We start from the raw sequence: 18,408 nt of genomic DNA, 5'->3' as shown, positions 1-18,408 counted from the left end.
AAGCCAGATTTCACTTAACAACTGTGTTACTAACTTAACAACTGCAGTGGTAAGAAATGTTGTAAAATGGGGCAAAACTCACTTAACAACTGTCTCTGCTTAGGAACACAAACTCTTGTCATAATTCAAAGACTACCTGTATCTTTTAGTTAATCAGGTTTTTTTTTATCATCATTCCATTTTTCTCTTCTTTACTACTATCATCCTTACTTTCTTAAAAACTGGTTTAAACTTTATGAGCCGTGGTGGCGCAGTGGTTAGAGTGCAGTACTGCAGGCTACATCTGCTGACTGCCGGCTGCCTGCAGTTTGGCAGTTCGAATCTCACCAGGTTCAAGATTGACTCAGCCTTCCATCCTTCCGAGGTGGGTAAAATGAGGACCCAGATTGTTGGGGCCAATTGGCTGACTCTGTAAACCGCTTAGAGAGGGCTGTAAAGTGGTATATAAGTCTAAGTCAGGGGTGTCACATGACATATTGGGACTTTTTCCCCTTTCGCTAAACCAGGTGTGGCCAGCATGTGACACATCTGGTCTGCGGGCCTGGAGTTTTGACAGCCCTGGTCTAGGTGCTGTTGTTATTATATAGCAGGGATGAGCTTTTTATTCAAGTCACAGAGGATCAGAGATAATCTGTGACAAGCCACACAGCGCATGTGGCCGAGTCACCCATTGTCTTCCTGACATGCTCCCCTCTCTTTCCAAAGCAGCAGGGGAGGCATAGAGAGCTGTAACCGAGCGGGCCGGGGGGGGGCGGCAGGCGGGGGCTGAACAGATCTCTTGGAGTGGAGCTTTGAAATTAGGCTGGGAAACAGAAGGTTTGCACACCTCCTCTATCGGGATCCATTTATATAGGTAAGCTTTCTGTCCATAATCATATATAGCTATTCATATGCACCCAAAGCTAACCCGTAAAAATGGATCCAGCAGCATTAACTAAAGTACTGAATTTTGCCTTCCATTTTTCGTACGGTACAGGTTGCCCAAGTACTAGGAATATAATCGCTACCAATGTAATAGATACTCTTTTTTTTTCCTTCAGAGCATCAAAGCAGCTGTGACATATTCCTAACCCTTGTGTTGGGAATGTTGTGTAATGCCTTAATTCGATTTGTTGTGGCAACCACATTTGCGTAGACAGTACATATTTGTCTTCTCTTATTCAGGTTCAGAGTACAGGAGAGGGTGAAGCTCAAAGATACTTTGATCACGCTCTTACCCTGAGAAACACGATCCTGTTCCTGAGACACAATAAGGACCTCGTGGCTCAGGTTTCGCAGGCTGAGCAACCCACTAATGGTACAGTGAAAACATCTGTAGAAAGCTGCTGTTTTATGTGCTTCAGTGCTTACTTTCTTGTCGGGCAGCTCTGTTCCAAATACGTGGTAATATCATTTGGGAGCAGAGAATTGCTGGTGTGGTTTTTCTATTCTAAATATTAATTTTTGTGTGGTATTAAAATTGCAGAAGGAGTGAAATATGATATAACTAAGGCCAGAAAAGAATTCAAGCACTATGATGCAGAAACAAAATCCACCAGATGTAGATTCTTCAGGGGTCCTTGGTGTTCTCTGAGTTTGCTTGCTTTCTTGCAGCTGATTTAACCCAAACTAGGTAACATCGTCATGTTACTAATGATTGTGTAACTGATGATGTTACAAAGTTAGGGTAATGAAACGTCTGCAAGAAAAGCACCAAGCTCAGAGAACACCAAGAACCCCCTCATTTCAACCCTGAGCTACAAATATTCTCCTTTAGTTTAGCTTAGGGTTTGTCCATACATTGACTGAAAGAATTTCTAATGGCAGGAAGGTGTTTGTGGAACTACTCTGGGAACTATATTTAGTTTTAAGAATAAATTGCAATCCCTAAGTAAGATTTTTCATGGAACAAAAAAAAAAAAAAGAGGCTGAGACCCTTGAACAGTGGCGGCCAACCTTTTTCGGCTCCCGTGCCGATAATTGCGCGAGCTCACATGCTGGCACCCAGAAGTGCTGGCCCCTCCACGCCCCCTGCGCATGCACACAAGATCACCCCCTGCGCACGCGCACTGCGCGTCTGTGGATGCACATGCGATCCCCCTGCTGTGCATATGTGCACGTGATTCCCCCCACGCTGCACATCTCTGCGCATGCGCGCGTGACTCCCCCCTGCACTGTGCATCTGCGCATGCGCGCACGTCTCCTGTGCTCCCCCACGCTTGCTCGCCAGATACCCGACAATCAGCTGTCGGGCAGCAGTGGCGCGCGTGCATGCACAGTTGGGCTCTTCCGGGCGAGCTCTCGCATGCCAGCAGAAGTGGCTCTGCGTGCCACTTCCGGCATGCATGCCATAGGTTCGCCAACACGGCCCTAGAAAGAGTGCAGAGAAGAGCAACAAAGACGATAGGGATTTTAGAGGTTCAACTGTTCAATAAACGGTTAAGGGAACCATTTAGCCCAGGGGTGTCAAACTCGATTTCACTGAGGGCCACATCAGGGTTATTATGTTTGACCTGGGGGCCAGAGTGGGCATGGCCAGCTTGCCATCACTCGTGTCGGGGGTGCCTGTGATGGCCCAAGCGCTTTGCCAGCGAAAATGGGCTCCCAAGCTCTGTTTTCGGCTGCGATGGCCTTTTGCAACCCTCTACCAGCGAAAACGGAGCTCGGGAGGGCTGCAGGCCGGATCCAGCCAGTCCTTGGCTATTTCCAGGGCCGCCCTGCAAGCCAGATCTAAACACCCTGTGGGTCGGTTCCAGCCCCCAGGCCTGGAGTTTGACACCCCTGCTTTCGCCTAGTGAAGAGAAGGACTAGGGTGACATGGTAGCTGCCTTCCAGAACTTGAATGACAGTCACAGGGAGGAGGGGATCGACTTAACCTCCAACGCACTTGAGAGCAAGACAAGAAGCAATGGGTGGTGGAAGCTTGTCAAAGAGAGAAATCTAGAAATCCAATAAGGAGAAATTCCTTGACAGAAAGAACACTTAACCCATGGAACTGTTTGCCTCCCGGAGTTGTAGGTGGTTCATCACTGAAGGTCTTCAAGAAAAGATTGGACAGCCATTTGTCCAGGCTCAATGAGGTCCTGCTGTGGGCAGAGGATTCAACTAAGTGACCTCTAAGGTCCCTTCCAGCCCTGTGATTCTAAGGAAGTCGTGTGGGGGGAGGGGGAGAGATCCCCTGGTGTTTTTTATGAAACCAGCCAGTTTTCTTCATCCCCCAGCTGAAGAATGGCTTCCATTCCAGTAGCCCAACTTCAGCAAGTCCCCAAATAATGTTCAAGTTTATATCACTTCCAGTTGTTTGGAAGGACATGTTTAGAATGGCTGCAAGGCAATCTCTGGAGCAGCTCACAGAGTGTCTAGATTTTATTTCTCAGATTCACACAGAGCTTAAATGCTTTGGATCAACTTGGCATCACTTTTGCTCTGGAAGGTGTGTTTTATGATTTAGAATCCTTAGATGCTTTTATAAAACGTACATGTCACCATTATACACTTTGCACTTGCCATATTTATCTATTTCGGTGCCTCTCATTTTTTCCTGCCAAGCCTAAATCAGGTCTCTCTGTCCTTTTGGGTTAGTAACCCCTTCACCTGCTGCCCATCTATCCCTTTTGTAGTCTGTACCATTTTAGCTTATTTCTCATTTTTCTCATTTCTACTATTAGAGAAACCAAGCCAGACTATACTGCGTTGATGGATATCACTACTTGTCATTACTCCATTGCAGTTTAGTGTTCAGTCTATAGGATAGCTTTTTTTTTTTTTAACCTTAGCCATTTTTAAGACATGAGAACTTCAACGCCTAGCCATGCTGGGAGTTGAAGTCCAAACATCTTCAAGCTGCTAAGGTTAAGAAACACCGCTATAGAAGCTAAAAACTTGGTATCTCCTTTCATAAACAATCAATCATTCAAAATGTGTTCAGAATAATGTAGGCACTATTATCATATCTCTTATTTGGTGAGTGTGTGTTTGGGTAGGGTGTTTTGTTGTCCTTAGCACCTGTTTTGGTTAGGTGTTGCTTTTTATACTTGACCCAGCCGTTCCCATCTTTTTGTAAAGGAAATCCAAAATATCCCATGCAACACGAAATGATGATCATAAACTGTTCAAGCGCTTTTGGGTTAGCTGAGGCAAGCAAAAAGGGTCTAAGAATTTATACAGGTAATCCTTGACTGAGAACAATTCATTTGGCAACTGTTTAAAGTTACAACGGCATTGAAAAAAGTGACTTATGACCATTTTTCACACTTATGGCCATTGTAGCATTTTTCCATGGTCACATGATCAAAATTCAGACACTTGATAGTTGACCCACATTTATGACGGTTGCAGTGTCCTGGGGTCATGTTATATCCCCTTCTGCAACCTTCTGACAAGCAAAGCCAATGGGGAAACCAGATTCACTTAACAACCGTGCCACTAATTTAACAACTACAGTGATTCACTTAACAACTGTGGCAAGAAAGATGGTAAAATGGGACGAATTTCACTTAACAAATGTCTCACTTAACATTTGGGCTCAATTGTGGTCATAAGTCGAGGACTACCTGTAGTTTGTTCACCAAGAAATCTCCTTACCTATTCCAAATCTCCCTAGTGATGTTCTTTAAAAAAAACAAAACCCAAGTACTCAGATCCTGAGGAAGAGAGACCATCTAAATTTGTATCTTTCCTTTCCCTTTCCCTCTGCCCCCTTTTTCACTTGTACACATGTCTGTTTGCTATCTGTATTCCAAGTGTCTTTGGCATTGTTAACGTAGGTTTCCCTCTGGATTTACTACGCTGCGAAAGCTTGCTTGGCTTGGATCCTGCCACCTGCAGCAGAGTTTTGAACAAAAACTACACCCTGCTTGTCTCCATGGCACCCCTCACCAATGAAATTCGACCTACCAGCAGCTGCACTCCCCAGGTAAGCAAGATCCTTTAAATAAATACATTTCTTTTTTTAAAAAATGGCAAGGTCAAGCTACAAAGTACAGCACAACACAATGCTAAGTAAATTTTAAAAGTGTTTTGTTTCACAACTTGTTCAAAGTTTCTCATGAAAGTCTGAATGGGTTGAGAAACAAAATACTTTTTAAATTTATATGGCATTGTGTTGTGTTGTGCTGTATTTGTAGCTTGACCTTGCCATTTTTTTATTATGTATTTAAAGGCCTATTCTGTCTTTTTTTTAAAAAAAAAAAATCCCCCACAACTATTCATAGCCATTTATAAAAATCTACAATGTTTCTATTTTTAAAAAACATACACACTTTAAAAATCTGATTTAGAGCTTCCAAATATACCCAAGAGATACTAAAAGATCTCTCGTAATAAATGCACAGGAAGCGTCAAATCCTGTGTGTTTACTATGAGAAATCTTTTATTATCTTTTGAGTGATTTTTTTTTTCAGATTGGAAGCTCTAAGATTTAAAATGTTTTGAAATTTTTTACACGATGAGCATATTTTGTGTTTTTTAATAGATAACATTTCCAAAAGTCATGTTGAAAACAAAACTGTTGGAATATAGGACTAATTCCCACAATGGAAGAAGGGATGTTAAAGATGATGCAGTTGTCAGATGGTGAAATTGACTGTTTTAATCCAAGAGAAGAATCTTTCTAGTTTTGTTTCTGCTTCTGGACTTTTTGCTTTAAATTGAAAAAAACATGAAACTGATTTTAGGTGTTCATGATTAGAATGATTTTTTGTTATAGAAATCGCTTGAAATGTCTAGAAATGTGAAGCATGAGGTTGAGGTTGTTACTTTTTTTCATTCTACTACACTGAATAAAAGTTGGAAGTTTTTGTTTTACTTTTTGTTCTCTCTCTCTCTCTCTCCCTCTCCCTCTCCCCCCCTCTCTCCCTCCCTCCTTCCTTTCCTTCCTTCCTTCTTTCCTTCCTTCCCCTTTCTAACTTTTCTTTTGTATTTTTATCTTATAAATAACATATTTTTAAAAGCCACCATGAAATTGTCTGAGGACCACTGCAAATGCTGATGTCAATGGCTCTGTTCTTCCTGTGTGCTTTCATTCTGACTTTGGGTGCATTTCTCGTCTTTTCACAGCATATCGGGCCAGCTATTCCAGAAGTGAGCTCTGTGTGGTTCAAGCTCTATATTTATCACATAACAGGACAGGGGCCTCCATCCCTGTTATTATCTAAAGGCACAAGGCTTCGAAAACTTCCAGATATATTTCAGGTAGGTGAACTGCAGTTCAAGAAAATACGATCAGGGAGTTGGCAGTTCAAGAAAATACGATCCTCTGATAATTTTAGCTTCCGTCATACAATCAATTACTTTCTCCCAAAACTTGTTAAGTAGAAGACATTGTAAAAATGCGTATTTTAAAGAAGCATGATCTTTATTACATCTCCAGCAAAGGGCTGTTTTTGACAGTCATTTTACATCTAAATGTAATGGAGTCCAGCACATTTTTAAGTATTATTTTGGGTTACATTAGCCGTAATTTGAGATCCACTGACACACTTGCAACAAAAGTTAATACATTCTCTTGTTGCCTAGACCAGGGGTGTCCAACCTTGACAACTTTAAGACTTGTGGACTTCAACTCCCAGAATTCCTCAGCCAGCTTTGCTGGCTGAGGAATTCTGGGAGTTGAAGTCCACAAGTCTTAAAGTTGCCAAGGTTGGACACCCCTGGCCTAGACAATATACCCTCTGATTCTTTATATTGATTTATTGATAACAAATTAACTACAAAAACAAATACACTTTCTAATCTATATTATTATATTAAGCCTCTCTACCAAAGATAGTGCCCGTGGCAATTATAAATATGGCATTAACAAATATATTACTTGAAAAAGTATTTATTAAATACAGATCAGGTTTTGCATATTTTCTCTCCCAACAAACAGAAAAGGATTTAAACCAGGTGACCAGGCTGAAAAGAGAACCAAATAAAATTTTAATGGAAAAACGTGCGGGGGGAAATACAGATACTGAATTACACTACTGTAGATGTAATATAGATAAATAGATAGATAAATATCTTGTCAATTGGGTCTTAATTTGTCTCTTTGCATTTGATTCCCAGGGCTATGACCGCTTATTAATAACATCTTGGGGTCACGATCCAGGAGTGGTCCCCACTTCGAATGTGCTCACTATGTTGAATGATGCTTTAACCCATTCTGCTGTCCTGATTCAGGTACAAAGATTTATACAAAAATAGACTAACTATGAGTTTTGAGAAAAAAAATTTTTTTTGGCCAGGATAGAAGTAGAAAGATGAACAGACAAAGAGTGGCTAGTAGACTGTTCATTTCAGTGTAGCTTATTAGAATTCCTGGTCAGTGTTTGTTATCATAGGGCACAAAGGATGCCTTCCAGATGAGTTTGGTTAGATACATCAGATCTACAATTAGATACATCAGTTACGTCAGATCAGCCAATAATAATCTCTTCCATATAGTTCAATTTGAAAAACCATCACATTATTTTATATATGACATTGACCACCAGGAGGCGCTGCATGACCACTTTTGTTTTTATTGGGAATTGTCAGGTGTGGGTAGCAAGATGTTATTCTGTGAGGCTCTACTGGAATTGAACTCACAACTCTTCACACTCCAGATGACTAGATATATAGAGCTAATTTTAGCGAGGTCTGCTGGTATTGGTGCTCAGCAGTTGCAGGACAGAGGTGCTGGATCTTAAAAATGGCTTACAAACCAGGATACAGACAACCATTTACTTCATTTGCACGGGTAGTCCTCAACTTATGACCATTCATTTAGTGACAGTTGGAAATTACAATGGCATTGAAAAAAGTGATTTAGAACCAGTCCTCGTACATGATCATGGCAGCTCTCCCACAGTCATACGATCAGAAATTGGGCACTTGGCAAGTAGCACGTATTTATGAGGGTTGCAATGCCCCAGGGTCACGTGATCGCCATCTGTGACTTTCCTGACCAGCTTCCAACAAGCAAAGTCAATTGGGAGGGGAGCCAGATTCACTTAATGATCATGTGACTCGCTTAACAACCGTGGGGATTCACTTAACCGTAACAGCAAAACAGATTGCAAAATTGGACTCAACTCACTTAGCAACCGCCTCGCGTAGCGATGGACTTTTCAGTCCCAACTGGCATCATAAGCTGAGGATTACCTGCTTTTCTAAGATGTACTAGCACAGGGGTCTTCAGACTTGACAGCTTCAAGACTTGTGGACTTCAACTCCCAGAATCCCTCCTCCAGTCATGTTAGCTTAGGAATTCTGGGAGGTGAAGTCCACAAGTCTCAAACTTGCCAAGTTTGAAGACCCTTGTACTAGACGTTCCTATCCTACCTGTATTTTATTCTGACAACCCCGTTGTAAAATAGCGCTTGGAGAGAGTGACAGGCCCAGGCTCCTTGGGAACTTTATGGGCACAGAGGGAGTTGTCCCTGCACACACACACACACACACACACACACACACACACACACCCCTTAACCCAACAACTCTGACCACTATTCTAAAATCACAAAGCCATGGAGGCAACTTGGAAAAAGCAGAACCGAAAGTTGTCGAAAGGATGCCAATTTTTTTACCTTACCTCTTATCTCGGCATTCAGGGACACGGCATACACGGCATGGGGGAAACTATCCATATTCCATTTCCACTTGATGAAGCGGAACAGCAAGGAGGTAATGGGGGATTTATTTATTAATAGTTCATACGTCGTTAAATCAAGAGAAAACTTTGTTCCTGCTTCATGTGTCTAGGAAGCAGCCTTAGACTTTCAAGTCTAGAGACTTTTGCAAAGTCTTGTATCCTGAGAGGAAAGCCTGCTCACCATCAGTAATCGTTTTTTTTTTTTTAATTAAAAGTTTTCTTTCCCAAAGAAAATACTGTAAACTGAGCAAAACAAAAACAGAAACCCCAAATTTGAAGACACTGTGAGACACCAAATCCCAAACTGGACAACATTATGCCAACGTTCAGTCATTCTCCAAATCTTTTTTATATCTCCTGTCATTATCTATGGTTTAATTTAGTAAAGTGATTTCATATACTCTTTTTTTGGGGTGGGGCGTGTTACATCTAGATTTTTCCCGTCTCAACATGGGTGTCCATAAAGCACTGAAGATGTTGAGGGAAAAGATGGATCTGCAGCACTTATGCGGCTACATCACCATGTTGAACCCTTTCAGTCACCCCGTGAAGAGGAAGCTGAGCGATGCGTCTGAGGAAAAAGGTTGGTCCTGGGTTTTTTTTAAAAAAAAAATAATTCAATTTGTGTGCATTCTTGCAAATGGTGGAACAAGATCAGAATGGTAGCAAGATTTTTCTGTGTTTGTTAAGAGGTATGCAGGTAAGAAACATATTCCACAACCTTCTATCCAGAGCCATTAGTTACAGCAAATGCAGTTCTTCTGTATGTTGTTGTTTTAACCCGGGGTGTCAAACTCAATTTAATTGAGGGCCACATCAGGGTTGTGTTTGACCTTGAGGGGGGAGGGCTGGGGGGGGGGTGTTGTTGGGAGTGTGGCCAGGATGGGTGTGGCCAGCTTGATGCCACTTGCCGAGGTTCCATTTTTGGCCGCAGTGGCCTCCTGCAGCCGTCTACCAGTGAAAACGTAGCCCAGAGGGGCCGACGCAGCCTCCCCAAGCTCTGTTTTCACTGGCAGAGGGCTGCAGGAGGCCAGCACAGCTGAAAACAGAGCCCGGAAGGGCTGTGTGCAGCCCTCCCGAGCTCTGTTTTCGCTGGCAGAGGCACAGCGGTAGTCCCGAGGGCCGGATGCAGGCCGTGAACTTGATTTGGACACCCCTGTTTTAACCATTTAATTGTGTCCAACACTTGCCAACTTTATAGGCATGTGCTTTCCATGCAAATCAGTCAAGCACCAGCATCTTTCAATTGTTGGATGTCCATCTTTGTGTCAGTTTTGATGTTATCCAGCCAGCAGGTTCTTTGCTTGCCCCTTCTTCTTGTTCCTCCAACCATTCCCAGCATCATTGCCTTCTCCAATGAATTTGTACACACAATGTAGCCAAAGTAAATCGGACGTAGTCTTGTGATTTTGGCTTCTAGTGATGTTTCTGATTTTATACAATTCAGCACATCTGTTGGTTGCTCTGGCTGTCCATAACATACGCACATAATTCACATCAGCATCACAGTGTTCAAAGGCATCAATTCTTCTTCAGTTGGTCATTCCTGGTGCCCAACTCTCACATCCATACATCCTTATAGGAAAGACTATGGCTCTAACCAGCCTGTTTTTGTATTTATATCAATCTTTCTGCTTTTTCCAGATCTTATTCCTGTTAACCGTTGCAGTGCAACCTAAGGTTAAACAGCTATTGATTTTGGGAATAGGAGTAGAAGTGCCGTTGTGAACAATTTTTGATCTGAGGAAGATTTTTGTGTATAATTTTAAGTATTTATTTTCCTCTTCAGAGGATCCAGAGCTTGCCCTGGGCTCAGATGTAAACGGAAGCACAGAATCCTTTGAAATGGTCATTGAAGAGCCCTACATAGATCCTGCTGCTAAACAAAGCCCAGAAGGTAAATCTCATCAAAATGGAGAAGATTTTATTATTAGGACACAGAGAACCTTAAAGGGCATTACACTGAGGTCTATGATATACTCTGCAGTCGGTGGGTAACCTAGAGCAGCAGCCCCCAACGTTTTGGACACCATGGACCAGTTCTGTGGAGAGAGGTTTTTTTCATGGACCAAAGAGGATGGGGTTTTGCACGTTGCCTGCATCCTACAAGTTGTTCTGACCCAAACCCTTTTCCAATAAGACAAACAATAATCAAAGGGAACAGAAACCTTTTAATGAGTCTTACGAATCCCCGGTTAAAAGGCTGCTGCAAACTAATTAACTTTGATAAGCACAAACCTCTCCAAAACTGTGTGAGACTGCTAAGAATCACAGATAAGAAATATTTCACAACACAAGAGTCTTCAAATACCAACTTAAGATACTGTAATGTCCACGAGGCTGAGTTTCAAAACGTCTTTGCTTCCTGCAAAGAACGTTCGCTTCACAGCTGGCTTTTATCTTCTTGAAGGAGGGGCCCATTACCTTGCAACCTTACTCCCGAGTCGCCCTTGCTGCTGCAGCTGCTCTTTCCTACGAGCAGCCCTGCGCGCATGCGCACTTGGCACAGGCTCCTCAGGAACCTCCTCATCGCTGCTGCCAGCCCCCACAATCTCTGAAGGCAGCAATTCACTCGCTATGGTCTTGGCCCCTCACCTGAGTCCTCACTCTCTTCAGCTGTCCACACCTGCTGCCGGCTAACCACAACACAAGTGGGGATTCGCTTGTTTGCACAATCTGAGTGCTGTTGACCAGGAGTTGGGACCTATAACAAGAAGCAGAAGTTCCGATTGTAGATGGGTTGGGCTTTGTGCTAGAACAAAAGGCAGAAGGAGGAAGGGCCACATTGAACAGTTAGTCCTCGACTTACAACATTTTTTTTAGTGACCATTCAAAGTCAACAACGGTGCTGAAACAAACTGACTTAGGATTGTTTTTCACACTTAACAACTGTTACAGCATCCCCGTGTTCATGTGATCAAAATTGAGGCACCTGGCAACTGGCTCATATTTGTGATGGTTGCCGTGTTCCCAGGGTCCTGTCATCCCCTTTTGTGACTTTCTGACAAGCAAAGTCAATGGGGAGGCCAGATTCACTTACCAACCATGGCAGGGAAGATTGTAAAATGGGCCCAAACTCACTTTAACAAATGTCTCACTTAGCAACAGAAATGTTGGGCTCAATTTGTGGTCATAAGTCAAGGATTACCTCCATAGCAGAAAAAGTGCCGAGGATAAATCATTCATCGTTCTCTGCAATGAATTTTCTGAATGCAGAGAATGTATTATAAATCTGCTTTGAAAGGTGATTCACAGATGCTGGTTTTGGGGAAATAATCAGAAAATGCGGGATTCCTTCCTTTTTCAGATTTTCTCAGTTGCACTAATGGTTGAGCTGATGGTTATTGATGAACCATCAACCAGAAGAAAAAGAGACAAGTTTCTGGACTGCTGCTTTCCCACCACTTGTTCATTTGAGTGGAGTTTATTGCTTGGCATAAGCAGTTCAACCTCTTGAAGGTGCAGGTAGTCCTCGACTTATGACCACAATTGAGCCAAAAAAAATTATGTTGCTCGGTGAGAAAATTGTTAAGAGAGTTTTGCTCCATTTTACCACTTCTCTCACCCCATTTGTTAAGCGACTCACTGCAGTTGTTAAATTAGTAGCTCAGTCATTAAGTAAATCTTGTTTCCCTATTGACTTGGCTTGTCAGAAGTTCGCAAAAGAGGGATCCCATGACCCCAGGAACACTGCAAGTGTCGTAAATATGAATCGGTTGTCAAGCATCCGAATGTAAATCACGTAACCATGGGGATGTTGCAAAGGTTGTAAGTCTGAAAACTGGTCTTAAGTCCCTTTCTTTCAGTGCCATTGTAACTTTGAACGGCCACTAAGTGAACTGTCGTAAGTCGAGGGACTACCTATACAAGAGGAAAAGATCATCATTGCATTATTGTTGTTGTTGTTGTGCAGTCATCACTCATTACTAACACTGTAATTTGAAGGTTCGAAAAAGGTTCTGAAACGTGTTAGGGACGCAGCGGCTCAGTGGCTAAGACAGCTTGTCGATCAGAAAGGTTGGCGATTCAGCGGTTCGAATCCCTAGCACCACGTAACAGAGTGAGCTCCCGTTACTTGTCCCAGCTTCTGCCAACTTAGCAGTTCGAAAGCATGTAAAAATGCAAGTAGAAAAATAGGTACCACTTGGGTGGGAAGGTAACAGCATTCCATGTGCCTTTGGGCGTTTAGCCAGGCTGGCCACATGACCACGGAGACGTCTTCAGACAGCACTGGCTTCTTCGGCTTTGTAGCAGAGATGAGCACCGCCCCCTAGAGCCAGAAACGACTAGCACATATGTGCAAGGGGAACCTTTACCTTTTTACCTTTAAAAGTGTTCAAAAAGTCCTTAAACGTTGGCAGCTGAAGTCCCTTCCACTTTGCCCTTTCTTGGTATCTTTTCAGTCCCTACCACAGAACTGGAGTGGGTTCCCTTGGAACTGAGCTTCGGAATCCCCCTGTTCAGCTCAGACCTCAACCGAAAAGTCTGTCGGAAGATCGCCAGCCATGGATTATGCAGCAGAGAGAGGTGAGGCCTTGTTGGATTATACCGAAGAAAAATAAAACAAATTAGCCTTTGGTTACCCGATACAGTATGTAACTCTGTCGCTTTTTCTGTTGTCTTTTGGCAGCCTTCAAAAACTGTTACATTCCAGCAGAAAACTTTCCCTCCAGGTCCTTAGTTTTGTTCATTCATTCCAGGTAAATGTACTGAGATCATATTCATTTATTTCTTATGCTGATCAACTCCCAGCCACTCTGGGAAACTTACAAATGTCTGTGTCTCTGGGCTGATGGATAGTTTTTGTCAGGAGCTGAAATGGGAGCGTGTATCTCATGATCTTTGGACTTTGAAGGTTCTCAGTTCACCCAGGTCATGGTTGTCCCAAAGGTGCTTTTTCAAGAGGCAACTGGACTTTTCTTGTTTTTCTTTGAAGACGTTTTGCTTCTCATCCAAGAAGCTTCTTCAGCTCTGACTGGATGGTGGGGAATAGAAGGATTTATATTCCTTGCAGACAGCTGGTCATTTGCATCCTTTTTTAGAGAGTTGTTGAGGCCACTTGGAGGTTTATCTGCGTCCTCAGGGTCACTTGAGTGGTGCAAATGGGTATGGAGCCTTCCTGGAACTGCTGAAAGGACTGTGTTGTAGACTGGAGATAGATGATGTCTCCCCCTCTGTCTATGTCAAAATTGAACAGCCCTCTCTCAACAGAGGGGAAGGCATATGGCATACAACAGTCATTCAGTGATTGGTTGTAAGATAAGGACTACCTGTCGTCAAACTGGAATCCTATTGAACCCTGTGCCCCTTTCTTCTCATTTAGGAAAACATTTCAACCATGGAGTTGCTGTCAGAGGCCAGTTTTTCTTCTTCTGCGTCAAGTTTACTTTCTCCTCTAACTTCTGCCGACGCCGGGGTTCCACTGCCTGCCAAGAATCTCATGTTTAAGGATGGCGTATTATCGGAATGGAGCGGACGGTCTCCTTCCTCGGTCCTAATTGCAGCCATGCCCCCAGAACACGTAAAGTAGCATGGCCTTCACAACTTGCCTTTGGACTCCTGGTATAACCAACTGCATTCAACTCACAGTGCCAATCTTCTGAAACTTGGGATGCCGTCACAACGCTGTTCCCCTGCAGTGAAGGTGTTAATAAAGGGGTCGATGTTACATTTCAATGGGGGAGGGGGAGGAGGAAGAGGCATTTGGTCTCCCCGTTTCCTGCATGTTTCTGTCCTAACGAAAAAGCTTTTGTTCATCCGAAAAAGCTTTTGTTCATCCGTTGGCCTGTCCCTTATCTCAAGACAATCGATCTTTCATTTTTATTTTAACAGACCGTTCCCCTTCCAAAGCTTTCTGATCATTGAATTTCTACGCTGTCGCAAGGGATAATAGCAATTTTATATATTAGCAATGCTGACCTTAAATTTGCCTGGTTCTTTTTGTATTTACAATAATACTGTAAACAGCTAAAACAGTTTTTGATGTTAGAAAGGCACAAATTATACTCCAAGAATGCTCCGTGTCTGTGTCGGTGATTCTGGCAATGGTCTTGAGGACTAGCAGTACAAGGGACTATCCCCAATCTAGTCTCTGAACTACCTGATTAAAAACAATGGTGGGAAGATTCAATGCTATTTTGTACTGGGTTTTAATCTGAAATTTTGTAAACATCGGCTGATGCCTCATGGGAAAACATTAAGAGGTTGGATTAACATTCTCCTTTCTAACTAAAAACCTGCTCGCACACGGGCATATTATTGTAGAGTTAGCTATGGAACAGTTTTACACATAATGGATTTCATCCTATAAGTCCTCCGTTTGTGCACAATTATCATCCTGTGTGGAATTTGTCTTTGGAAAGCGCCAACAAGCATCCCAAAAGCCGAACCTGGAAAATTTGACTCTGTTCCCTTGGGTTTTCAAGCACACTTCATCGGGCAGCTTGGGGGGAAAAAAAGTTAGTCTGAGTTGACAAATATAGGCGACAAGCTTTTTTAACCATGGATGCGGTCCACAAAACCTTTGCAAACGTAACCACGATATTCCGTGTTCTTGAAGGCAGCATAGGAAAAAGTTTTCGGTGAATTCTGTTCAGGGGTAACTGAGACTCTCAAACGAAAAGGCCAAACTCAAGAAAACATTTACCTACCATGTAGGAATAGGCAGATAGAGGAGATACTAGAACTGTAAGCAAGGTATTAAAAAGGAAGGCAAATCTGGTGTAGAATTGGGAAGCTTTGAGGATAACCCTCCGGGGAATTTCCTAATTTCACCCGAACGTACTGTCCATACAGGTTGCCTTTCTGTGTGGCTTTCACTCGTTTCAGAGGAATAGATGGAGAGGGGGATTTTAGTGAATGGCCACAACAGTTGAGGTGCTCTGTTTCATTATTTAAAACGTTAATGGAAATGATTCGTGCTGGAGTCTTCGTAGAACATATCAGTGTTCCCTTCCTAGAAGGGCAAGAGAAACGTGCACAGTGTTGTTTAATAATTAGTTTTGTAAGGCCGATAACACATTCTGTCATGCTGTTCTGCTCACTTCAGGATCTTGGCTGTTGCAGAGTCTAAAAATGCAGCTGTAAGAAGTTAGGAATTGGACTTGTTTCCTAAAATCATTGTGGCCTAAAGTGGACGGATCCAGGAGTTTGCGGGAAGCATGGTTGGTTTGTTTAACTGGATTTTTTCTTTCTTTTTTTTAATGCAAATCAGCTGGCTTGAATGGTTGGAGATGTTTGAGGGACCAAGAATTTAGAGAGCACTTATTTGACATTCCAGGAGGATATAGCAAGATATGTATTTTTTTTCATTTTTAAAAAAGGATTTTCTGTCCATATTTTAAAAATTAGAACTTAGGGCATTGGATATTGTTTCATTTTTTCCCCCTTCTTTTCCTCCCTCGCATAGAACACACATACAAAACACGTAATCCCCTTCCATTTCTATCCACCAATTCTGATACTATTCTTCTGAAGAGCAAGAACAGACAAAAATTGTATAAAGAGCCCCATTTTTATCAACCTTTCTCTCGTTTCTCAGCATTTTATACCCTCCTTTCCCCTCTTCATATTAGGATAGACCTTTAATATTATAGTTAACATGCAGCTTCACCTAAAAATGTAATTTATCACCCACCGTGTCAGTGCTTGAAATACACAGCTGTTACTTAAGAGCCTTCTAACCGAGAAGGGGGGAAAAACAGGAAGAGAGTAAATATGAAGATTAATTGTAGTTCAGAAGCCAGTTATTGTCTAGTTACGTTGGGAAACCAAATTATTTAGGAAGCAGGCCCATTTCAGGGCATAAACACAGCAGCTTATTATATTGAAATCTTCAGGACGAAGACCCTCTCATGGAGATAATTAGATATCTTCTGGGTTCCTTCCAGATTCGATTACAACCATTCCTAGTGACTTGCCCTCTGAATTGCCTTCTTTCAAGGCTCCTGTTTACCCTGTTTGCCACCCTAAAAGACGGCTGCTTTTGGTTTCAGTATACAGTTACAATGTGTAGAAGGGAGGGGCCCTTGGTCCTCTTTGAGCCTGCTTGTTTCATTGCGGTCATTTCATTATCCCAAACTAGGTGACTGATGCTGTTACCCAGTTGGGTAATGAAACGTCTGCAAGAAAACGAGCAAGCTCAGAGAGCACCAAGGACTCTTCATTTCAACCCTGAACTACAAATCATTCTCTCTTAATGTGTAGAAGATTCAGTTGCTCCCAGCCAACACTCTCCACACTATATATAGTGTGTGGGAAAGTGCCAGAATTTTGTTCATACACACACACACACACACACACACACACGTATGTGTGTGTGTTTGTATATTGACAAACTAGTGGATTTCCCAAGCGTTAGAATTTTCAGGGGTTTGTTTGTCCTGTTTTACTTAAATGCAGGATGCACACCCATACCTAGAAATTCAGCAGAAAATCCTCAAATTTCAGAGCTATTCAAGAGATGGACTCCCAACTCTCCTTGATTCAGGCTTCTTACTTGATTCCCAGATGTCAGATAATGCATTTCCTATTCATTTATTATTAGTTACCCTGTAACTCATCTTTAAAGTTTCCATAAAACTACTGGTAGGCCACTTGTGCCTTTTTGGATGCAGTTATGCAAGGTGTGAGAATCCAGAAAGGTAACACTTAATAGATACGAAGGAGGTGCTGAATGGTGAATAATGGCTATATTATAAGGGGTCCCGAGTGGGTCATTCTAAGCCTGGCCTTTGCTTCACTGACAAACACCCCCTTCTATAACAGAAAACAGAGCTATACAAAGCAGAGCCTTAATTTGTCATTTTGTGTGTTTTTTTAAAAATGTGTGCTTATGCTATATGTTAGGGGTTGTTTTTTTTTGTTTGTTTGTTTTTTTGAATGATTTAAATATACTGTGAACAAAGGCAAAATGTTAACATCTGTGCAATCCATTATTATTTTTTAATCTGTTTTTTTTTCCTTGTCCAGAATCAAGTTAGTCATATTTTAGGCCATAACATTTCTTGGTTTGTCTTTGTGCTTCATTATTAAGATGTAATCTGTTTTTTGAATTTAGAGTAAACGAGGCATCCAGAGATAATATTTTTATTGGGACTTACTCGCTCAGTGAGTTTCTCCAGAACGTGTTTTATTTCTATGATTCTTTTTTTATACTCTTCTCTCAGCTACCTAATCATCTAAATTGTTCCTTTCAATAATCCTGTTACTTTTCTTTGCATTTCCTCACAGTTTTTAATGCTGCTTGTATTTTGGAAGGTTTTTAAAACACGGGACAGTAACAACCAACGAAGAATCCAGTTTCTTTCTTCATAATCCAATTTTGACCATATACAGTGAAATGTACAAATGCTGGAATTCAGTTAACTTATTGGAACATGTAACATAAATGTTTACGAATAAAATTGTGTTGCTAGTCTGGAACTTTTGCGGATGTCTTATTCTGAAGTTTGAGCATTTTGACGGTAGAATGAATTTACATGTGCAAGTAGTCTTCAACACACAAGCATTCATTTAGTGACCGTTTGAAGTTCCAAAGGCATTGAAAAAAGTTTTTCTCACTTATGACCATTGCAGCATCCCCAGGGTCACGTGATCGAAATTCAGATGTTTGGCAACTGTCATGTATTTAGGACGATTGCATAATGATCCCCTTTTGTGGCCTTCTGAGAGGTCAGAAGTCAGAATCTGGGGAAGCGAGATTCACTTAACAATGGTGTTACTAACTTAACAACTGTGAAAAGAAAGATTGTAAAAGGGGATAAAACTCAATATCTGTCTTAGCAACAGAAAAATTGGGCTGGATTGTGGTA

General features: G+C 42.0%; 1 protein-coding gene across 1 annotated transcript in view; it reads left to right on the top strand.

Annotated features, from left to right (window-relative positions):
- Window positions 1-18,019, top strand: part of FAM91A1 (family with sequence similarity 91 member A1) — a 41,015-nt gene extending 22,996 nt beyond the window's left edge. Inside the window, exons 15-24 of the mRNA XM_026679104.2 lie at window positions 1,165-1,297; window positions 4,746-4,894; window positions 6,037-6,171; window positions 7,030-7,143; window positions 8,556-8,628; window positions 9,030-9,179; window positions 10,386-10,493; window positions 13,000-13,123; window positions 13,227-13,296; window positions 13,920-18,019. Coding sequence (XP_026534889.1) covers window positions 1,165-1,297; window positions 4,746-4,894; window positions 6,037-6,171; window positions 7,030-7,143; window positions 8,556-8,628; window positions 9,030-9,179; window positions 10,386-10,493; window positions 13,000-13,123; window positions 13,227-13,296; window positions 13,920-14,126 — 1,263 coding nt within the window. The 3' untranslated portion in view covers window positions 14,127-18,019. The remainder of the gene's footprint in view (window positions 1-1,164; window positions 1,298-4,745; window positions 4,895-6,036; window positions 6,172-7,029; window positions 7,144-8,555; window positions 8,629-9,029; window positions 9,180-10,385; window positions 10,494-12,999; window positions 13,124-13,226; window positions 13,297-13,919) is intronic.
- Window positions 18,020-18,408: the final 389 nt, after the last annotated feature.

This window comes from Notechis scutatus, chromosome 3 (genome assembly GCF_049901735.1).
Source record: "Notechis scutatus isolate UNSWTSFEM ecotype Mainland chromosome 3, rNotScu1.2, whole genome shotgun sequence".
Taxonomy (NCBI): domain Eukaryota; kingdom Metazoa; phylum Chordata; class Lepidosauria; order Squamata; family Elapidae; genus Notechis; species Notechis scutatus.
This window is presented reverse-complemented; position numbering and strand designations above follow the sequence as displayed.